The sequence below is a fragment of the Odocoileus virginianus genome, chromosome 20 (assembly GCF_023699985.2).
Source record: "Odocoileus virginianus isolate 20LAN1187 ecotype Illinois chromosome 20, Ovbor_1.2, whole genome shotgun sequence".
NCBI lineage: Eukaryota > Metazoa > Chordata > Mammalia > Artiodactyla > Cervidae > Odocoileus > Odocoileus virginianus.
Window position 1 is genome coordinate 34,312,300 of NC_069693.1, and position 20,087 is coordinate 34,332,386.

Consider the following 20,087-nt stretch of genomic DNA (forward strand, 5'->3'; position numbering starts at 1 on the left):
ATAAAATAGCTTCAAAACACAAAGCAAAACTGGCTATGACATTAGGAAGAAATTGATAAAGTCATCATAATAGGAAGCACCTTTCTTAATTATTGATAGGCCAAACAGACAGAAAATCAGAGATGCAGAAGATTTGAAGAAAACAGTCGACAAACTGATGGTGAACTGATGGGTAGAGACAGTGTAATAGAACTGGTCATACAGTTGGAAATTTAAAAACACACTTCTAAGTAGTTCAAGAGTCAAAAATAATCATAATGAAAACATTAAAATATTACCAATGAATGATAAGGAAAGCACAGTGTATCAAACCTAAAAGATGCCAGGAAAGTAGGACTTAAAGGGAAAGACAAAGTCTTAAATGCTTATTTTAGAAAAGGGCAAGAAAATCCATGAGCTGAATGTCCAACCTAAAATTTTAGAAAAAGAACACAAAATAAACCCAATGAAGGTAGAAAAAAAGATAATACATCTAAATGCAGAGAATAATAAACCAGAAATAATAAGCCAGTACTATTACATGAACTGTGAACTTCCAGACGTTCAAGCTGGTTTTAGAAAAGGCAGAGGAACCAGAGATCAAATTGCCAACATCTGCTGGATCATCAAAAAAGCAAGAGAGTTCCAGAAAAACATCTATTTCTGCTTTATTGACTACACCAAAGCCTTTGACTATGTGGATCACAATAAACTGGAAAATTCTGAAAGAGATGGGAATACCAGACCACCTGACCTGCCTCTTGAGAAACCTGTATGCAGATCAGGAAGCAACAGTTAGAACTGGACATGGAACAACAGACTGGTTCCCAATAGGAAAAGGAGTACGTCAAGGCTGTATATTGTCACCCTGATTATTTAACTTATATGCAGAGTACATCATGAGAAACACTGGACTGGAAGAAGCACAAGCTGGAATCAAGATTGCCGGGAGAAATATCAATAACCTCAGATATGCAGATAACACCACCCTTATGGCAGAAAGTGAAGAGGAACTAAAAAAACCTCTTGATGAAAGTAAAAGAGGAGAGTGAAAAAGTTGACTTAAAGCTCAACATTCAGAAAACTAAGATCATGGCATCTGGTCCCATCACTTTATGGGAAATATATGGGGAGACAGTGGCAGACTTTATTTTTGGGGGCTCCAAAATCACTGCAGATGGTGATTGCAGCCATGAAATTAAAAGACACTTACTCCTTGGGAGGAAAGTTATGACCAACCTAGATAGCATATTAAAAAGCAGAGACATTACTTTGCCAACAAAGGTCCATCTGGTCAAGGCCATGGTTTTTCCAGTAGTCATGTATGGATGTGAGAGTTGGACGGTGAAGAAAGCTGAATGCCGAAAAATTGATGCTTTTGAACTATGGTGTTGGAGAAGACTCTTGAGAGTCCCTTGGACTTCAAGGCGATCCAACCAGTCCATCCTAAAGGAGATCAGTCCCGGGTGTTCATCGGAAGGACTGATGCTGAAACTGAAACTTCAGTACTTTGGCCACCTCATGTGAAGAGTTGGCTCATTGGAAAAGACCCTGATGCTGGGAAGGATTGGGGGCAGGAGGAGAAGGGGACGACAGAGGATGAGATGATTGGATGGCATCACCGACTGGATGGAGATGGGTTTGAGTAAACTCTGGGAGTTGGTGATGGACAGGGAGGCCTGGCAAGCTGCAATTCATGGGGATGCAAAGAGTCGGACACAACTGAGCAGCTGAACTGAACTGACCTGACCTGACCTGAACTAGTACTTTTTAAAAACAGATACTAGTAATAAGATAGAAAACAAATGTGCAAAGATACCAAAAAAATCCTTAAAAAAAAACAACCCCAAACCAAAAACATAAAGACCAACAAAGACAAAAATTTATTCTGAAAGCACAGGTAAACTGAAACTCTGGAGAAACTGGTAAAGAGTAGACAGAGGCATGAATAAACAATACTAGGAATGAAAAAAGGATGTTAACTTTCATACAGATTTTAAATAATAGTGAGTGATAGTCCGTAATACCTTTAATTTAAAAGCAAACAGAATGGAGACGTTCCTAGAAAAACATAACTAACCAAAGTGCCTCAAGATGAACAGTCAGCGTAGTCCTAGAGACACTAAAAAAATTAAACAGCCTTTAGAAACTTACCCACAAACAGCAGACCTAGACAGTTTTCAATTGAATTCTGCAAAATTTCAGAGAACATATCATTTCTATCTCACAACTAATTCCACAGGACCTTAAAACTGATAAAACAAGAGAGGAAAATTACAAGCCAATCTAACTCACAAACACAGATGCCAAAAATGCTATATAAAGCATTGGCAAATAGTGTATAAAAAGATAAAATATTAATCCCTGAAATTCAAGTGGCTTGAGAAATTCTGTACACTTTATTAATCACACTAACAATTTCAAGAATAACTGTATGATTATCTTGTGTAGTTGTTCAGCCATGTCCAACTCTTTGTGACTCCATGGACTGTACCCCACCAGACTCCTCTCTCCATGTTTCCTGGACAAGAATACTGGAGTGGGTTGCCATTTCCTCTTCCAATGATTATCTTCACTGATACCAAAAAAATTATTTGACAAATTCAATCCTGTCTAATCAAACACCATAAAGAAATCAAAAGTGAAAACATAGGCCACAACTAGTTGAAGATATTCACAATATGTACAGTGGACCATATTTAGAATATATCAAGAATTCTCACATAGCAATAAGAACTCAACAGAAAAAAAAAAGGGCAAAAGACCAAAGCATTAACTCTGGAGGGAATAAACATGTGGGGAAATAACCTTGACCTTATTAATAATTAAGAGAAATGAAAACTAGCAATGAGATATCACTTATCACTGTTGGATTGGCCAAAGATTAAGGCTGACAGTAGCAAGGGTTAGAAAGAGCATGGATCAGCAGGACCCATATATGCTGCTGGTGTGAGTTCAAATTGTTACAACCTCCTTGGAAAACAATATAGCCTTACCTCCTAAAGACAGATATATCCTGACAGATTGGGAAAGGAGTACGTCAAGGCTGTATATTGTCATCCTACTTATTTAACTTATATGCAGGGTACATCATGTGAAATGCCAGACTGGATGAAGCACAAGCTGGAATCAAGACTGCTGGGAGAAGTATCAATAACCTCAGATATGCAGTTGACACCACCCTTATGGCAGAAAGTGAAGAGGAACCAAAAGCCTCTTGATGAAAGTGAAAGAGGAGAGTGAAAAGTCTGGCTTAAAACTCAACATTCAAAAAGTGATAGTGGTCCTATCACTTCATGGCAAATAGATGGTTCAGAAACAATGGAAACAGTGAGAGACTATTTTCTTGGACTCCCAAATCACTGCAGAGGGTGATTGCAGCCATGAAATTAAAAGATGCTTGTTCCTTGGAAGAAAAACCATGACCAACCTAGGCAGCATATTAAAAAGCAAAGACATTACTTTGCCGACAAAGGTCCGTCTAGTCAAGGCTATGGTTTTCCACAGAGTTGGTGATGGACAGGGAAGCCAGGCGAGGTACAGTCCATTGGGTCGCAAAGAGTCGGACATGACTGAGCAACTGAAATGAACTGATGGTTTTTCCAGTAGTCATGTATGGATGTGAGAGCTGGATCATAAAGAAAGCTGAGAGCCAAAAAAACTGATCTTTTGAACTGTGCTGTTGGAGAAGACTCTTGAGAGTCCCTGGACTGCAAGGAGATCAAACCAATCAATCCTAAAGGAAATTAGTCCTGAATATTCATTGGAAGGACTGATGCAAAGAACTGACTCATTGGAAAAAACCCCGATGCTGGAAAAGATTGAAGGCAGGAGAAGGGGACAGAGGATGAGACAGTTGGATGGCATCACTGACTCGATGGACAGGAGTTTGAGCAAGCTCTGGGAGCTGGTAATGGACAGGGAAGCCTGGCATGCTACAGTTCATGGGGTCACAAAGAGTCAGACGCGACTGTACTGAACTGAACTGAACAGATCCTCTGACATAGGAACCCTACTTCTAGTATATACACCCTAGAGAAACTCTTGCCCATGTACTCAATATGTAGTTTGTAGTTAAAGCATGCATAATATGGATGCTTACTATTAAACAAATAGTAAGAGATTAAACATTAAATTATTAAACATATTAAAAATGTTAAAGAGTAAGAGAAAAGATATAGGGTGGAATGCATAGACAGATACAAGATAATAGTAATGTCCTAACTCTTGTATGATAGGTCTGACTTAAATATATTTGTGAAATGTTCCTTTTTAATTAACTTAAAATTGGAAGTTTTCATTAGGGGAATTTACATTGACACAGCTACATGTGGTACAAGTATTCACTATCAGCCAATCTCAAAGACTGACTGGGTGCTTTGACTTTCAGGTGTGTGTGTGTCTGTGTGTGTCTGTGTGCCTCACAGTCACAGTGACTGTGAGCTCTCAGTCACTCAGTCGTGGCTGAGTCTTGGTGACCCCATGGACTGTAGCCCCCCAGGCCCCCCCCCGTCCATGGGCTTTTCCAGACAAGAATACTGGAGTGGGCTGCCATTTCCTTCTCCGGGGATCTTCCTGACCCAAGGATTGAACCCTCATCTCCTGCATTGGCAGGTGGATTTTTTTACCACTAAGCCCACTGGGAAGCTGACCAGTGGTTAATAAAATCCACTTTATTTTGATAAAAATTGAAAAACTCTTGCATACAAGTTCCTTCTTTAAAGGTTAGGAACATAGGAATATTCTATGTTGTGAACCTGATATTCTACATTAAACCCTTCTAGGAAGATTTAAAACATTCTATGGATAATTTCTTTCATGAAAAACCTGCAAATCCAATATAGATATCTGAAAATAAAATTTCCACACCATGGCATGACATCGTTAAAACATTTTGTCATTTTCAAACAAGCACAATGACCTCCTTGATACATAAGTTTTTTTCCCCAGAATGTGGGCATTATAATGCTTTCTTGAATTTAAAACTCTTGCTTTTTTTTTCCTAAGCAGAAAAGATATCTAAATTGCAAAAATCTGATTCAAAGTTTTGCTCTTCATAACAAACATCATGCCATGATTGGGAAGCCTTCAGTGAACATGAACATTAATGAAAAATAACTCAAAGAGGAGGCAGCATGAACTATCAACAAAATTCCTGTCCAAGAGATGTTGTAGGACAGTAAAGAAGTCTCCCCATGCAAGTGAGCAATGACTATGACATATTTGGGTGAGTAGATATTTTGCTTTAACGATGTAACAAACCGGGGATGAGTAGGAAGCAACGCTGGGGAAATAGGTAGTACATAAGTAAGCAGTCATGTACGGATGTGAGAGCTGGATCATAAAGAAGGCTGAGCACTGAAGAATTGATGCTTTTGAATTGTGGTGCTGGAGAAGACTCTTGAGAGTCCCTTAGATTGCAAGGAGATCAAAGCAGTCAATTCTAAAGGAAATCAACCCTGAATATTCAGTAGAAGGATTGATGCTGAAGTTGAAGCACCTATACTTTGGCCACCAGATGGAAAGGGTTGACTCACTGGGAAAGACCCTTATGCTGGGAAAGATTGAGGGCAAAAGGAGAGGGGACCACAGAGTTTGAGAATGGTTAAATAGCATCACCGACTCAATGGACAGGAATTTCAGCAAACTCCTGGAAATGGTGGCATATAGAGGAGCCTGGCTTGCTGCAGTCGATGGGTCACAAAGAGTCGGACATGACTTAGCGACTGAACAACAGATTAAATGCTTGATTTTTTAATTCTGTTAATTCCACAAGAGATTTTTGAAGTATAGTAAAGCTCTTATTGGCATGTTTAAAAAATATTTTCAACAAAGCATCAATGGGACATGAGGAAATATTTTCCAGAGGGAAAACAACCAAGTGGACTAATAATCCAACCATCACTTTCTCCCAGGATGAAACTTTCAGTTTCCCAGAAGAAAATTTCAGCCCAGGTTTTGAGCTTGATGGGCTGGCCCCTGAGCATGCGAGAACAGCCATCACTGAAAAAACTCTTCTGTAGTTTTGGAGTCCATGTTTAATCTGAATACACTGAACTGAATATCTGATGGAAACTCCAGAACATACTGTGATTTCAGATGTCCTTTAGTTGAGAGGTAAGATTTTCTAACTTAATGAAAATAAAGAAAACAAGTAAAAAAATGACAGGTTGAAAAATTGAATGTTTCATGCTGTCACTGTCCTGAACATGAAGCCCTTGGTGTAAGATTGCAAATGAATTTCCTCTCAAAGATATAAAATAAAAATTTTATTATTAACCTTATAGAATCAAGTGATTATTTTAAATGTTGTGATGAATTTTTAAAAAATTTGTCTAAAGTTGACAGTCTATATTAAGTGGCCCAGAGAGGATGAAAATTTGAGGCCCACTGTCTATAAGGTTGGGCTTCTCTGGTGGCTCAGTGGTAAAGAATCCATCTGCCAATGCAGGGGACGTAGGTTTGATCCCTGAGTCAGGAAGATCCCCTGGAGAAGGAAATGGCAACCTGCTCCAGTATTCTTGCCTGAGAAATCCCATGGACAGAGGAGCCTGGCGGGCTACAGTCCGTGGAGTTGCAAAAGAGTGGGACACGACTTAGGGCATGCATGTACACATGTCTCTAAGGTCTGCTGGACACCTGGTTTTTAAGTCTTTCTTATTGTGGGTTATGCTAGCTCCCTCCTGTGAGGAGACAGAGTGTTTCTGGCAGCTTGCACATGGCTTCTTTTCACGCAGAAATTTAAGAAGGAATCTGGAGAGAGTCAACATCTTGGATACTAACGTCAGCATCCCCATTCTTCAAGAGCAGCCCCCAACTTTGCCCCAATCACTGTTTCTACTTCCATCCCCTATCAAGCATGTGGTCCAGGCTGAGAAATGCCGACTTGGAGCTGGTTGACCACCCTGGAGTTGAAAGGATCCGGTTGGAATCCTGCCCATGTTTCCCAGGTGTTCGGCTCTAGGAAAGTGACTTTCCCACCCTGAGGCATGGTGTTTCCACCTGGAAAGCTTGCGTAATTCCTTCATCCTGGCAAGGGTGATTGTGAGTCCTGAATGAGAAATTGTGAAAACTCCTTGAGACCTGCAATATGCAGAGCATATTGAAGGATCAGCAACTCTGGTTTCTCCCACTGCCAAAAATCTTTCCCATTCCATTCTCCCTCCTTGGGATTGGAGGTGATGCAGGCTGGCGAGGCACACAGCATGGATGTTAAGGAAACCAAGAAGGGAAGGAGGCCATGGTTTCTCTCTCGTAGGTTTTGCTTTCTATCCAATCCTCCTTTACCTATCAGTCATTCATCTGTCCAGTCAATGCCAGCAGCCCTCTGGGTCTGGGGAATTACATCTGACCACAACGTTGTCAACACTTTTCTGAAGTCCTGGCCCTTGTGCTGAAGCCTGGGCTGTTTGTAGCTGCTGGATGCAGATCCACCTAGCAATTGTGGTCTGGCAGGGCACTTCTGGTAGCTCCACGTGGACCCACAAGCTGGGGGGCTAAAGAAAACTGGGCTGAGCCTCCAGGAAACCACACTGGGAGTATAAGAATGCTGTTGGGGTTGGAAAAACCAAACCCTCCCAAGTCGTGGGCTTCCTCCCTCCAGTCGGACAGACTCATGTAGACACAGGGCGGGTGCCGAGGAGGCAGACAGACCACGGCCGTGACTGGACAGGGTGCTGTGACCTGGCGAAAGGGAAGTTGTCTCAGCCAGACTTGGGGAGAGGCCGGCTTCTAGAGTAGCTCTGCCAAGTTTATGAAACAGGCCGGCTTTTCATCCCCGCTCCTCCCGTGTCCCCATGTCCAGACGTTTGCTTCATGGCTCCATGGTAACCGTGATGCCACAATGGAATATTCTTCCCAAGGTGCTAGAAGGAATCCCTCAGTTGAGCTCTGCGGTAAAAGGTCAGAGTGAGTTCACTTCTCCTTTTGCAGGAGCAGTTCACGGAAGAACTCTGAGAACCATCCTGACAGCAAGAAACGTCTGGCATCATGAGCGGAACATGGTGACTGAGAACAGCCCTCACGGGTTCCCAGGGCCCTTGTGCATTGTCTGAGGCGAGGGCAGGCCTGGTGGTGCAGGGGATGGAGGAGCACGCCTGGGCTCTGAACTCCAGCTCCACAACCGGGCAGCCTTGGCTGACCTTGCGTGGGATTCTTATGGTCTCTGAGTATCAGTTTCCGAATCTGTAAAACGGGGATGAGGGCTTCAATCCCTGGGTTGGCAAGATCCCCCGGAGAAGGAAATGGCAACCCACTGAAGTATTCTTGCCTGGAAAAAAATCCCACAGACAGAGGAACCTGGCGGGCCACAGTCCATGGGATTGCAAAGAGTCAGACACGACTCAGCGACTTTACACACACACACACACACACACACAATGGGGATGATGATGGTGTCCACTTCACAGGGTTACTGTGTGAATGAACTGAGTGAAATGCTGGGGCGGTTACCATGTAAAAATCTGAGCTGTCATCAGTGAAAAGAAGCCCAGCATTACTTAAGCCAGCAGAGTTTAATGTGTTCAGTTGCTCAGTTGTGTCCGACTCTGAGACCCCATGGTCTGTAGCCCACCAGGCTCCTCTGTCCGTGGAATTCTCCAGGCAGGAATACTGGAGTGGGTAGCCTTTCCCTTCTTCAGGGGATCTTCCCAACCCAGGGATCAAACCCAGGTCTCCTGCATTGCACGCAGATTCTCTACCATCTGAGCCACCAGGGAAACCCATAAGAGGGGCAAAACCAGGGTGGGCTTCTACAGAACCCCCACATTGTGCTTTTCAGCAGCATCCTATGGCTACAGAGTTAAGGCCAGAGTTGCATTCCACGAGTCAAAAAATAACCTTTCTCTGAGACCTGACGCTGTGGGGAAACCCAGGGACCCTGGCTGGGCTGTGCAGAAGACCAACCAGGGTGGCTGCCTCCTCTCCCTGGGCCGTCTTCCGAGTCACTGGCTGAGCATCAGGGCTGGGCAGCTGGTCCTGGCCTCCTTACTGCTTGGAACCAAAGAACAGGGACCTAACAGGTCTGATTCCCGTGTCTCGGAAGTTTTGTGGGTGGAAAGGCAAGGGACAGGGACTCCGATACGGGGGTGGGGGTGAGGGATGTCACCACCTCGAGGAGGAGAGGAGAAGGCCAGGCGCCCGGCACTTCTGTGTTCACAGCTGCCCATGGTGTCTGCTGCGGCCGTCTCTGGGGATGGCAGCGATGAGAGGGGCGCTCCTGCTGCTGCTCTGCGTCTCCCACGCGTCTGCCAGTGAGTGTGCTTCTCTCTCTGCTCTCCCGTCACGACTTCAGCTGACCGTGTGACGTGGCAGGGGGAATCATCCCAGAAAAGGAAACTGTCCTTTTAATGTCCAGAGAGGGACTCGGGGGCGGGTGACTCACGACGCCGTGCTCCGGGCAGCATGAGTTGGTGGGGGGAACCAGGGGAAGAAGTGGAACGTCGGGGGTGGATGTAGGACACTGGGCTTGAGCAATCTGGTGTCAGGACTAGTCCTCGGAGAGAGTCTGGTTAGGAAAATAAAGCTTAGGCTACAGAGAGGGCCCCCCCCCCCCGGGAGAGGGGGGCAGAGGGGGTTGGCATGAGCTCCTGGCTCCCCACTCCCAGCCCCTGCCCCTGCTCTCCCCAGGACACATCCTCCAGGCTCCATCCTTCCTGAGCTGGAGTGCAGGGGTGAGTAAGCGGAGGGCAAGATGTGTCTTATGCATTTGGGAACCAGGCCTTTCAAGTGTTTCTATTTCAGCTTCGGGTGAAGGCCTTTATCCTTAAACTTTTAACATTACCTCTAAACTGATCCCCAGCTGCAGGGCTGGGCCCAGGGGCAGGGAGAGGTGCCTTAGAGGCTGCCTGGCCTCAGTCGGCAGAAGTGGCAGTCACCTCCCTGATCCCCAGGTTATAGATTCCAGCCTGGAACGGGGCAGATGGTGGGGCACCTGATGAAAACAGCCTCTGTGCCAGCTCCTGCCAGCCCAGCTGACTCTCTTCCCTCTTCCTGGAGTTAAACAGGAGACAGAGAGAGCTCCCCACACACGCGCACACACACCAAGGGGACCGGGACCGACCCACCTTCCCGGCCTCCTCCACCTCCTTGCAGGCCAAGGAGACAAAACAGGAAAGGCCTCTCCTCCCCTCTTAAAAAGCCTCAGGCAAGTGACCTGGGGCCAACATTTCATCTCTGGGACAGATTTCCTCATCATATCCTGGCCTCTCAAGGATTTTATAAGGTCATGAATGAATGAATCAGCCAACGAGAACTTTGAAAAGGTAAAAGTCATCACACACTTATAGATTCTTGCTGCATGAGGAAGGGTTGGTTAGTGCCTTGTTCACCACAGATGGCCAATATCCTGTGGAAACAAACAAACAAACCAGAATTCCCATCTCTGGTGACCCTGAAGCACTCGATGGCCTTGCAGCCATCATCCTGCTAACAACCAGCTCTGTCACTGTTCCAGCAAAGTCTCCAAGTGTCAATTCACAGAGATGTGAATCTGATCACATGGTACCCTGGCACGGAGTGGTCCTTTGATGACTGCACTGAATATCCAGTCAGCTCCAGCATCACAGTTTGGAAACGCTCAGCCACTGGTGCTCACCTCAGAGGTCACCTCCTGGGGGAAGCCCTCCCAGACTTCATGTTCTGGGCAAAACCCATGTCCCCTCTTCTGTGTACTCTGGGGACAGTCTCTTGTGTCACAGGTCTCTCTGTACACTGTCACTCTTCAGCGTGTCTGTCTCCCCCATGCACTGGGGCCTCCCCTGGGGTGGGGACAGGACCCTGAAATCTGTCCCGTTAGCCCAGCCCCTAACTCGGCAGGGCTGTGTGTGTAGTTAGATGAATAGATGAAAAGAAGCCACCCATGACCCGACCTTGCCAGCCGGGGCTACCCTCCACGTGACACAGAGCGCCCAGGACACCAACTTAGACACACATGCTGGGCACTCACGCAGAGGCTACCAGAGCAGTGGGGGTGGGTAATGCCATCATCCACTGAGCTCAGCATTATAGTCATGGGGCACACCTCTCCTCCTGTGAGAGGTGTGCGTTACCCCACCTCTCATAAAAGGAAACTGAAGCCCAGAGAGGTGAGTGGCTCTCCCCAAGTCCTAACGCATAAGGAGCCAACTGGCCTTGGGACCCGGTGTCCAGATAATAGTTTTAACCTGGCAGACCCCAGAAAGGGTGTTGAGGACTCCCGAAGTTCCTGGACTACACTTTAAGAACTGCTGATATATATGAAAGATTTCAGATAAACAGCTTAGTATAAGCTAAGTGGGACTTCCCTGGTCTCCTTCATTGGCAGGTAATTCTTTTTCACTGAGCCACCTGGAAGCCCCCAACGGTAATGAATCCGCCTGCTAATGCAGGAGATGTGGGTTCAATCCGTGGGTCAGGAAGATCCTTTGGAGAAGGACATGGCAAGCCATTCTAGTATTCTTGCCTGGAAAAATCCCCTGGATAGAGGAGCCTGGCGGGCTACAGTCCATGGGGTCACAAAGAGTTGGACGTGACTTAGTGACTAAACAAACGACAAATCTGCTAAGAGCTAAGAGTGCAATAGATGAGAGTGATCATCGCTAGCCTAACATTTTCAGATTCAAAAATGTCACCAAGGGTCTTTGATGGGGAAGAAGACCTCCTAGGAAAATAAACGAGGGTGGTATGGTTATGGCAAGCCAGAAGAAGTGGGGGAAACAGCAGGAGAGCGAGCAGGTCCTGAGGTCTGATGTGGCGGTGGTGGTGGCAGCTACAGGCCTCCAGCTGCTTGCCCGGCAGTCAGGCACCTACACACCCCCTCCAGGTTGCGGCATCCAGAAAAGCAACATTACAGTCACTTCCGAGGAGGGTTTGGTGGAAGAGAAGGAGTTCCCGTGGGTGGTGTCGCTGCAGGATTCCCAGTACACCCATCTGACTTTCGGCACCATCCTCAGTGACTTCTGGATCCTCAGCATCGCGTCCACCTTTCAGAACAGGCCAGTACCCCCGCTTTGGAGCCAACACAGCCCACTGAGGCAGGGTGGGTTCCGGCGGACTCTGCTTCCTGCTCAGCTTGGGGAAGCCTGGAAGGTGGATTCCTGGGGTCAAGGCAACACGGCTTTTTTTGTTTGTTTGTTTTACCAGCTCAGGGCTTGCCGTGAGCTTGGGGGTCCTAAAATCACCAGCTGCCAAAGTCGGCACAGTCTGTGTCTTCTCTGCAGTAGGGACTAAGAGCTGCACCACTGTGGAGTGAAAGGATGCGCTCGCCATCCTCTGTAGGAAGGATATTGGCTCCCGTTTTATGACCTACAATCACAAAGGCACTGACTCTTGACACTTAGAGGTCCTTGCTGTTTATCTTGTTAAGGGAACTGATAAGACTCCTAACAAGGAGTCTTGTTAAGGGAATTGATAGGATAAATTTAAAACACTTAAACCTCAGACCTTAACCATGAGACTGCCACAAATATACCCACATAGAGAAAAGGCTTGAAGGAAATATACAAACACTTGAAGAGAGCCCATCTCTGGATGCCCAGAGCACCCATGATTCCTGTTTTCTTCTTTGAACTTCTCTGTATTCTCCAAATGGTTTACGGTAAAGGGACATTCTTTTAAACCAGATTAAAAAAAAAAAAACACCACCATATGTGCTATATATATTGCCCACCAGCCCGCCAGAGAGGTTGTTTTCTTCGTAGCGATTTCATTACTGCTATTTTCTATCTGATCTGCTGGTTTGGTTGATTTCCTTTTTGACTCCGGGTTTTATTAAAGACCATTTAAAAATATCCAGGAGATAGGATGCTTTGCTTTGTTTTCTAACATGATTTAATTTTGAGTTAGACGGCAAGGTGATCTATTAAGGAATTTGTTCATGTTGTCTTGGGGTCTGCTACATGATCCATGTGACTATTTTCATAGGTAAATTAAAAAGTTCACCTCTGTCCTTGGAATATAATTTAATATATAAAATTGGAGCATGGAGTCTACTTGATCTTTCCTGGGCTGACCAAGGCAAATTACAAACTCCTGGTTTTTTCTTCATTTCCTGGAATTTAATTCATGAACATCGTGTCACTTGTTGCAATGAATTCTTCATTGTAGATCAAATTCCCTATCACCATGAGAAGCCTTTCTTTGTCTTGTTGCATGCTTTTCTGCTCTGATATTCAGAATAAAACTCCTGCTTTTTGTTTTTAGATTATGTCTTCTGTTTTTCTTGCTTCCAGTTTTCCTTTTCATTATATGGCTTTGTTTCATAGGTCTCTTCTAACAGATATGGAAAGCTTGAATTTGTTTTCTTACAAATGTGTTCATCTTAGAGTTCTAATTTCATGGAAAATACCCAAGTCTTCTGTTTCTCTCTGGATCATCCTCTCAAGACTCTCCCATGGCTGATGCCAGAATTCCTATCGTTTCACTCTTTCCTTCTCTCCTCATGACCACTCAATGTTAATAGGTTACTTATGTACTTTAATGTCTGCACACTCTTGTTATTTCATATATTAGCTGTAAATAAATAACAGTTTAGACTCCCATGAAAGATGAGAAAATTGGTGTATGCAACCCACCTCTGCTTTCTTTTCAGTTTTTGTTACACCATTTGATTATTGTCAGGGTTTACATTATTACTCCAATCTATGGCTTTAAAAGTTTTTCTTTCATTTTAACTTTAGATCCACAAATAAATAAGCATAGAAGAAAGATAATCAGCCATAACATACCAGATTATCTTTAGATGGTAGGCTATATGCTTGTAAGATAGAAGAATCTTTAAAGGATGATGGCACAAGTGTAGGGGTTCAGAAAAGATTTCCTAACAAAGTACTATAAAATCTATAAACGACAAAGTCTTACTGTAGCATAGGGAACTATATTCAATATCTTGTGATAAGTCATAATGGAAAAGAATATGAAAAATAAAATATATTATTGTAATATATTGTATATAATATATGGAATACATTTATATGTATGAAATATATTTCATATACAATATATGAATGTTTCATGTATTTCATATATAATATATATGAACTGAATATAAAAACTGAATCACTTTTCTGTATACCAGAAACTAATACAACAGTGTAAATCAACTACACTTCAATAAAATGAAAAAAAAAAATTTCCTGGGAACAGGGTTCAAAAAGGTGAGTAAAAAGTAGCCCCAGGAAGATGAGTTGGATGCAGCAGAAAAATCAATAAACACGAAAACAGGGACGTGTGAAGCTTCCTCGGTGCCTCGGCTTCTCAAGACCTCCTTGTTCTCTCTCTCCAGGAAGGATGCTGTGGCTATAATTGGTATAGCTAAGATGGATGCAAAACTGGTTGCTCATGAAGAGTATCCTATCAACACCATCATCATCCATGAGGACTTCGACAATAAGACGATGAGAAATAACATAGCCCTCCTGAAGACAGACACAGCGATGCAGTTCAACAGCCTGGTCCAGCCCATCTGCTTCCTCGGCCAAAAGCTGAACAGGCCGCCACTCCTGCTGAACTGCTGGGTGGCAGGATGGAACCCCACATCTGCAGTTAATGGCTTCCTTCTCCTAGAGCAGGCTGTGTGTGTGCCAGCGGCGGGGGTGACCAGGGTGAACCATTCCAGGGCTTAGCTCGATAATTCAGGTGGCCTGAGGTTCTGGAGTTGGGCTGGGACCCCCACTGAACCGGTCAGGATTCTCAGTGCTTGCCCTCTTTGAGGTCACTTTTACATTTGGTCCTTTTTCTTTTATCCTTACACCAAAATTGGACATACATGGGTAGCGAATGCCTGAAATGACTGCAAGGTTACTGAGGGGCGAGGGGACATCATTCCCTGAACCAGAGCTTTCAGTCCTCTTCTCTGACCCATCCTTATTTTCTCTGATTCTTGGGAAGCAAACAAGAAAAAGAAAAGAAAGGGTAAACATTCTCTGCCTGCTTTCACATTCAGCTTCTTGGCTTTCACAGAGGTAGTCTTCAGTAAAAAAGCCAGACACAAGTTGTGATTTCTATGAGGAAAAGGGGGTTTATTAAACATTTCTTACTGACTCCCATCTGGATATGTGAGTTGTAGTTGAGTTGACTTGGGGGAATGTCTTCCTGTTAATAATTCTTGGGCTCTCTGTTGCATGGTCCAGACAGGAAATCACATGACAATGAGTATCCTGAGGAAAATCTCCGTGAAAGACATTGACTCGTGTCCCTTAGACAGAATACAGAAAACAGGATGTGGCAACCACCTAGAGATGGAGACCAACGCTGTCTGCTTGGTAAGAACACGGTGGAATAGAAGCTGAGAGTAAGCAGAGGTTACTTCACGGGGGGCCTGGGGACACCCCCTGGCTGGATGGTGAGCTGCGTGTGGTCAGGGACTGTCACTGGGGATTCACAGATATCTCTAGGATGAGCAGCACTTGGCAAATAAGCTCAATAACTCAACAATAATAATAAATACATAATAAAAAATAAAATAATAATAATAAAAAGCTCAATAACCATCTGCTGAATGGACTAACCAGTCACCGTTGTCGGTGTGACATAACTAAGCATGGCTAAGTAACATGTTTTTTCATGAGCTAAAAGTCTGAAAGAATGAGTCCCAACCACACATGGGGATATCTGTTGAGTGTGCTTACAGCATAGGCTCACTATATTTGGCTTCTTTGGAACCTAGACTGATGCTATTGCTCATCAGTTACTGGGTTTCTTTTTTCTGATAAGAAACCCTGCCCTCTACCTGGATGTGGGCTGTCCTACTGCCTCAGGAAAATGCACAGAATTCATAAACACCTGTCCATGGCCCTTGTATTTATACCTGGAAAAAGCGTGGCTTACCAGGGCCACACAGTTAATAAACATTAAAGACGAGAACCCAGGTCTGCCAGACTTCCAAATTTTCCCTCCATCAACCACTACTTAGCAAAATCCTGCCATTTTTTACTCCATCAACCACTTTTCTCAAAATAGTCTTCAGGATTCCCCAGTGGGAAAATTTTTTCAGAGGGCTAAGGGAAAGTTTTTTTTAAGAGAAAGGGAAAAAATACTTCGATGTGGCCAATTCTTTCTCAAAGTCATTTCACTGCAAAAGCATGAAGGACTGCCTTTCATCAGACAATAAGTTTGCTCTTCCAAAGCTGGTTTAACACTTAACGAGTGTTCTACACTGTACTGCAATGTAGTCCATGGGGTCACAAAGAGCTGGAGCTGACTGAGCAACTGAACCGACGTTGTACTGAGCTCTGTCTGATGCGGGATTGTAGCAACTTCTTAGAGAATGTGTTAAAATACAGAAGATGATGTAGCTACTTAGCAAAATCCTGCCATCAGCCACCACGTCAATCTAGAGCCACACTTCATCAGATCCAGATGCTATCAGTTGTAGAGCACACCATTATTTTATGTAATATTAAGAAGGAAAAAATGCTGGAAGAAAAGTGCATGGAAATTCTGGAATCAACTGATTAAAAGACACACCCCATTTCAAAGATAGAAAGTTTTAAGAGAATCTTAGATGCATAGGAATATGGTAAACTCCTTGCAGGCTTCCCCAGTGGTTCAGGGGTAAAGAATCTGCTGTAATGCAGGAAACTCCAGTTTGATCCCTGGGTCGAGAAGACCCCCTAGAGGAGGACATGGCAACCCACTCCAGTATTCTTGCCTGGAGAATCCCCAAGGACAGAGAAACCTGGCGGCTACAGTCCATGGGGTCACAAAGAGTCAGACACAACTGAAATGACTTAGCACACAGCACACACAAACTGCTTACAGTCTAAATGATCACTTCTTTAAACCACCCACAAAATTCAGATGGGTTTTTAACTGCAGCACACCTGTAGACAGTCCTTTGCTTTTTAAGAGAATTATGCTTACAAACTGTCTCAGACCATTAAAAGAAACAGTGCCTTGTCTAGCTAGAGTCCCAGGAATTGTGTTCTAGTGTCCAGGAGTCCTCAAACCCACACTTCTCACATGTAGAATAATTCACCTGGGTTCAGTGTATGCTCTGGGTTTCCCAGATAGCTCAGTTGGTAAAGAATCCACCTGCAATGCAGGAGACCCTGCTTCGATTCCTAGGTCGGGAAGATCTGCTGGAGAAAGGAAAGGCTACCCACTCCAGTTATTCTGGCCTGGAGAACTCCATGGACTGTACAGTCCATGGGGTCTCAAAGAGTCGGACACGACTGAGCGACTTTCACTTTCACGTATCTGTTCTGAGTCCCCAGAGACCCAACAGAAGCAGAATCACTCTGAATTCACTCCTCCTTCTTCCCAAACTGTTAGGGCTTTTGCTGAATGTTGAGGTTGAGGATCGCCCAACGAAAGGGTCGCCCCCCCAGGAGATGAGCTGAGACTGCTCCAGAGGACCAGCTGGTACTGTTTGTCTACATTGCTTGTGCTACAGAGGTCTCAGCCTTACAGGTTATGAAGAGAAGAAGCAGCGTATTCTACATCAGAGTGGAACAGCAGCTTACAAAATCACCCGAGCGCCAGGGATGGCAACCACACAAGCACTCGTCAAACTATTTATCCTGAACTGCATTCCTTTTCTCCCTCAAACTGTAAAAGCACAGTTAAAACAAACTGGGAGTGGGTCTGGTGAACACGGTGGAGATTACTCCACGCTTGGCCAGAAACCCTCTGTGCCCCAGGCAGACACAACAGGGTGCAGAAGAAAGAGCCTGTTCACCAGTCCCAGGAGGACTGGCCAGAGCTCTGGGATGAAGTTTCTACCTTCTGCTGTTTGGCAGAAAGGGATGAAAACAGTAGAGTGTGAAAAGCTGAAAAATTAAGAGTTCCACACTCAAGCACCCCCTTCCATCTGATGAGAGGCACAGAATGAAATCCAGAATGTTATTCTCATGTGTGTGTGGCCGTGAGACAACCAGGGAATTATGGCAGCCTTGCCGAGCACGCCTCCCCTGGCCCTGCTTGCGGAGTGGCTCTTGTCTTCTTCTGTTCATTTCTGTTCTGGCATGGCTTCCTCAGAAAAAGGAGGGTTCAGTGAAAGAGGCTGCAAGTGCATAGACCCAAGAAGGCTCGGGCACTGAGGCCTGGCAACCGGCAGGGACTGATGTTGACCACTTTTGCGCCTCTCTGATTCTCATGGGTGAATCTGTTCAGACTGTTTGCTATTGTCAACTGTAGCCCCCTCCCCCATGCCTCAGACCAGACAGTGAGAGTGAAGTGTAATCGCCCAGCCTTCGATGATAAACCCACCCCCGCCTGGACCAAGATGGACCACGGGCCAGGGCTGGAGAGCAGGTATTCCTTTAAGAGGAGGCCTGAGGGGTGGGGGCGGGAGAGGACAGTTAAGATAAATTATTCCTAGTTGCTGCCTTATTTCTTCTTCCACATTTCTCAGTTTTTCATGTAAAAACGATGGCCTTTTCTCGACACCAGGGTAATAGCAGCTAATTGTTTACTGAGTGCATCCTGGAGGTCAGCAACTGTGCTAGGACCTCTGCCGGTGTCACAGAGGTGAACTGAGTCCCAGTTTAGCTCAGAGAATTAGGTAACCTGCCAAGGTTACATACCCAGCCAGGTGTGTTAGGCTCCTGCCCACTCACCTGAAGGGAGATCAAGTCTGGATGGCAGAGCTCCCGAGGCCCGGAGGACAGCTCTCTAGAGTCTTGGATGGGGATGGCAGGGGCAGGGTGCCTGGCTGACAGCTGCCAGGCTGATTCATCTGTGAGTCCAGCCTGGTGGCATATGCTCCCCCAGAAGCCTGACTCTGACCCTAGCTGGATTGTGGGTGGGTGTGAGCAGCTTAAATTGAAACAAAACAGAGAAGAGAAGGGAAAAACCTGCCCATTCCAGGCCAGAAAGGAACAAAATAACATTTGAGAAGTGAGAAACCAGAAGAGAGGTAGGGTTTATTCAAAGGCCTGGAAAGGGGCAAGAAAATGAAGTGGGAACCAGGCAGCTACAGGCAAACTGCAGGAGCCTTCAAATAATTTGTACGATAAAAGAAAAAGTCAAAAAAAAAAAAAAAAAAAAAAAAAAGAAAGAAAAAGTCATCTTGTTGGAATTTGTGGGGACAGTGGCCTAGATTAGAAACAGTATCTTATAATTTACCTCATTTCTAGTGAGAACCAGCGAGAACAGGCCAGAATAGTGTAAAACTTTTCTAGAACAGAGAGTAAATAGTACTAGGACATATTTTTTTAAGAGAGAGAGAGGACGAGTTTTCTTCCTAAGACCTGAAGCCTTCTGTCCTTTATCACAGGGGGACCCGGGAAACCCAATGATGTGCCAGCTGAAGGAAATGAGTCTGTGGGTGCTGAGAGGAATCCTGTCCCAAGGAGGGGAGAAATGCCCAGGCCTGTTTCTCTACATCAGGGTGGAAGACTACAGCGACTGGATCACGTCCAAAACCAGGAGGACCAGCTCCCCCCTGTCTTCCTTCCATCACTGGGAGAACCCCAGTCCTTTACCCAGCTACTCATCACGTGATCTCGTCACACACAGAAAACAGGCTGGGCTGAGCCAGCTTGCGTGGCCCCGACTATCCTTCCAAGGACAAGAAAGGTCCACCCTGCATTCCACGCGTTCACTGCCAGACAATGGCACTCAAATGAGTCTAGACCTCCGGGAAAAGGGGCGGAGGGAGCCAGGCAGGTCTGAGATGGCCATCCAGCCCACGTACTATGACTACTACGGTGGGGAGTTCATGGCGCCTGGGCCCCCTTCAGGCCAGACCAGGTTACATCAGCCCCAAGAAATAACCTTATTTTTCCTTGGCGCTCGTTTTCTTTGGTAATGGGATCTTCGTCTAGGAGCCAGCCCTCCAAACCGAGGAGGAAGCTCAGAACGCTGAGTGCCAGGCATTCACCATGCTGTTTCCGTGTCTCTTTTTGAGAGTCGCGCAGCTGCGTGGATAGGCCCGTGCCTCAGACTTGGGCCGGCTCCCTCTCCTCTAGCCCCACTTCCGCGAGCAGGAAGGTCGCTTTCGTGTGTGCTTGTGAACTAAACGTGGGCTAACAAGTGTCAAACCATTAGAGTGCCCTGTGTTTCTTTCAGTGTTCCCGGGTTCCCGGGGCCAGGCTGTGAAAACACTTCCCCAGGGGGCTGAGGTGGCCTGGGAGGTGACCGGCAGCCTGGCTGGAGAGTTGGGGACCCCAGCCAGCACAGGGAACAGT

General features: G+C 45.4%; 1 protein-coding gene across 1 annotated transcript; it reads left to right on the forward strand.

The window, feature by feature from the left end:
* The first annotated feature begins 9,144 nt into the window (after nucleotides 1-9,144).
* Nucleotides 9,145-19,948, forward strand: PRSS54 (serine protease 54). The gene is given in 6 exon segments (XM_020890718.2): nucleotides 9,145-9,180; nucleotides 9,182-9,230; nucleotides 11,780-11,951; nucleotides 14,240-14,498; nucleotides 15,087-15,218; nucleotides 19,175-19,948. Coding segments are annotated over 6 exon segments (1,182 nt in total). The 3' UTR covers nucleotides 19,709-19,948.
* Nucleotides 19,949-20,087: the final 139 nt, after the last annotated feature.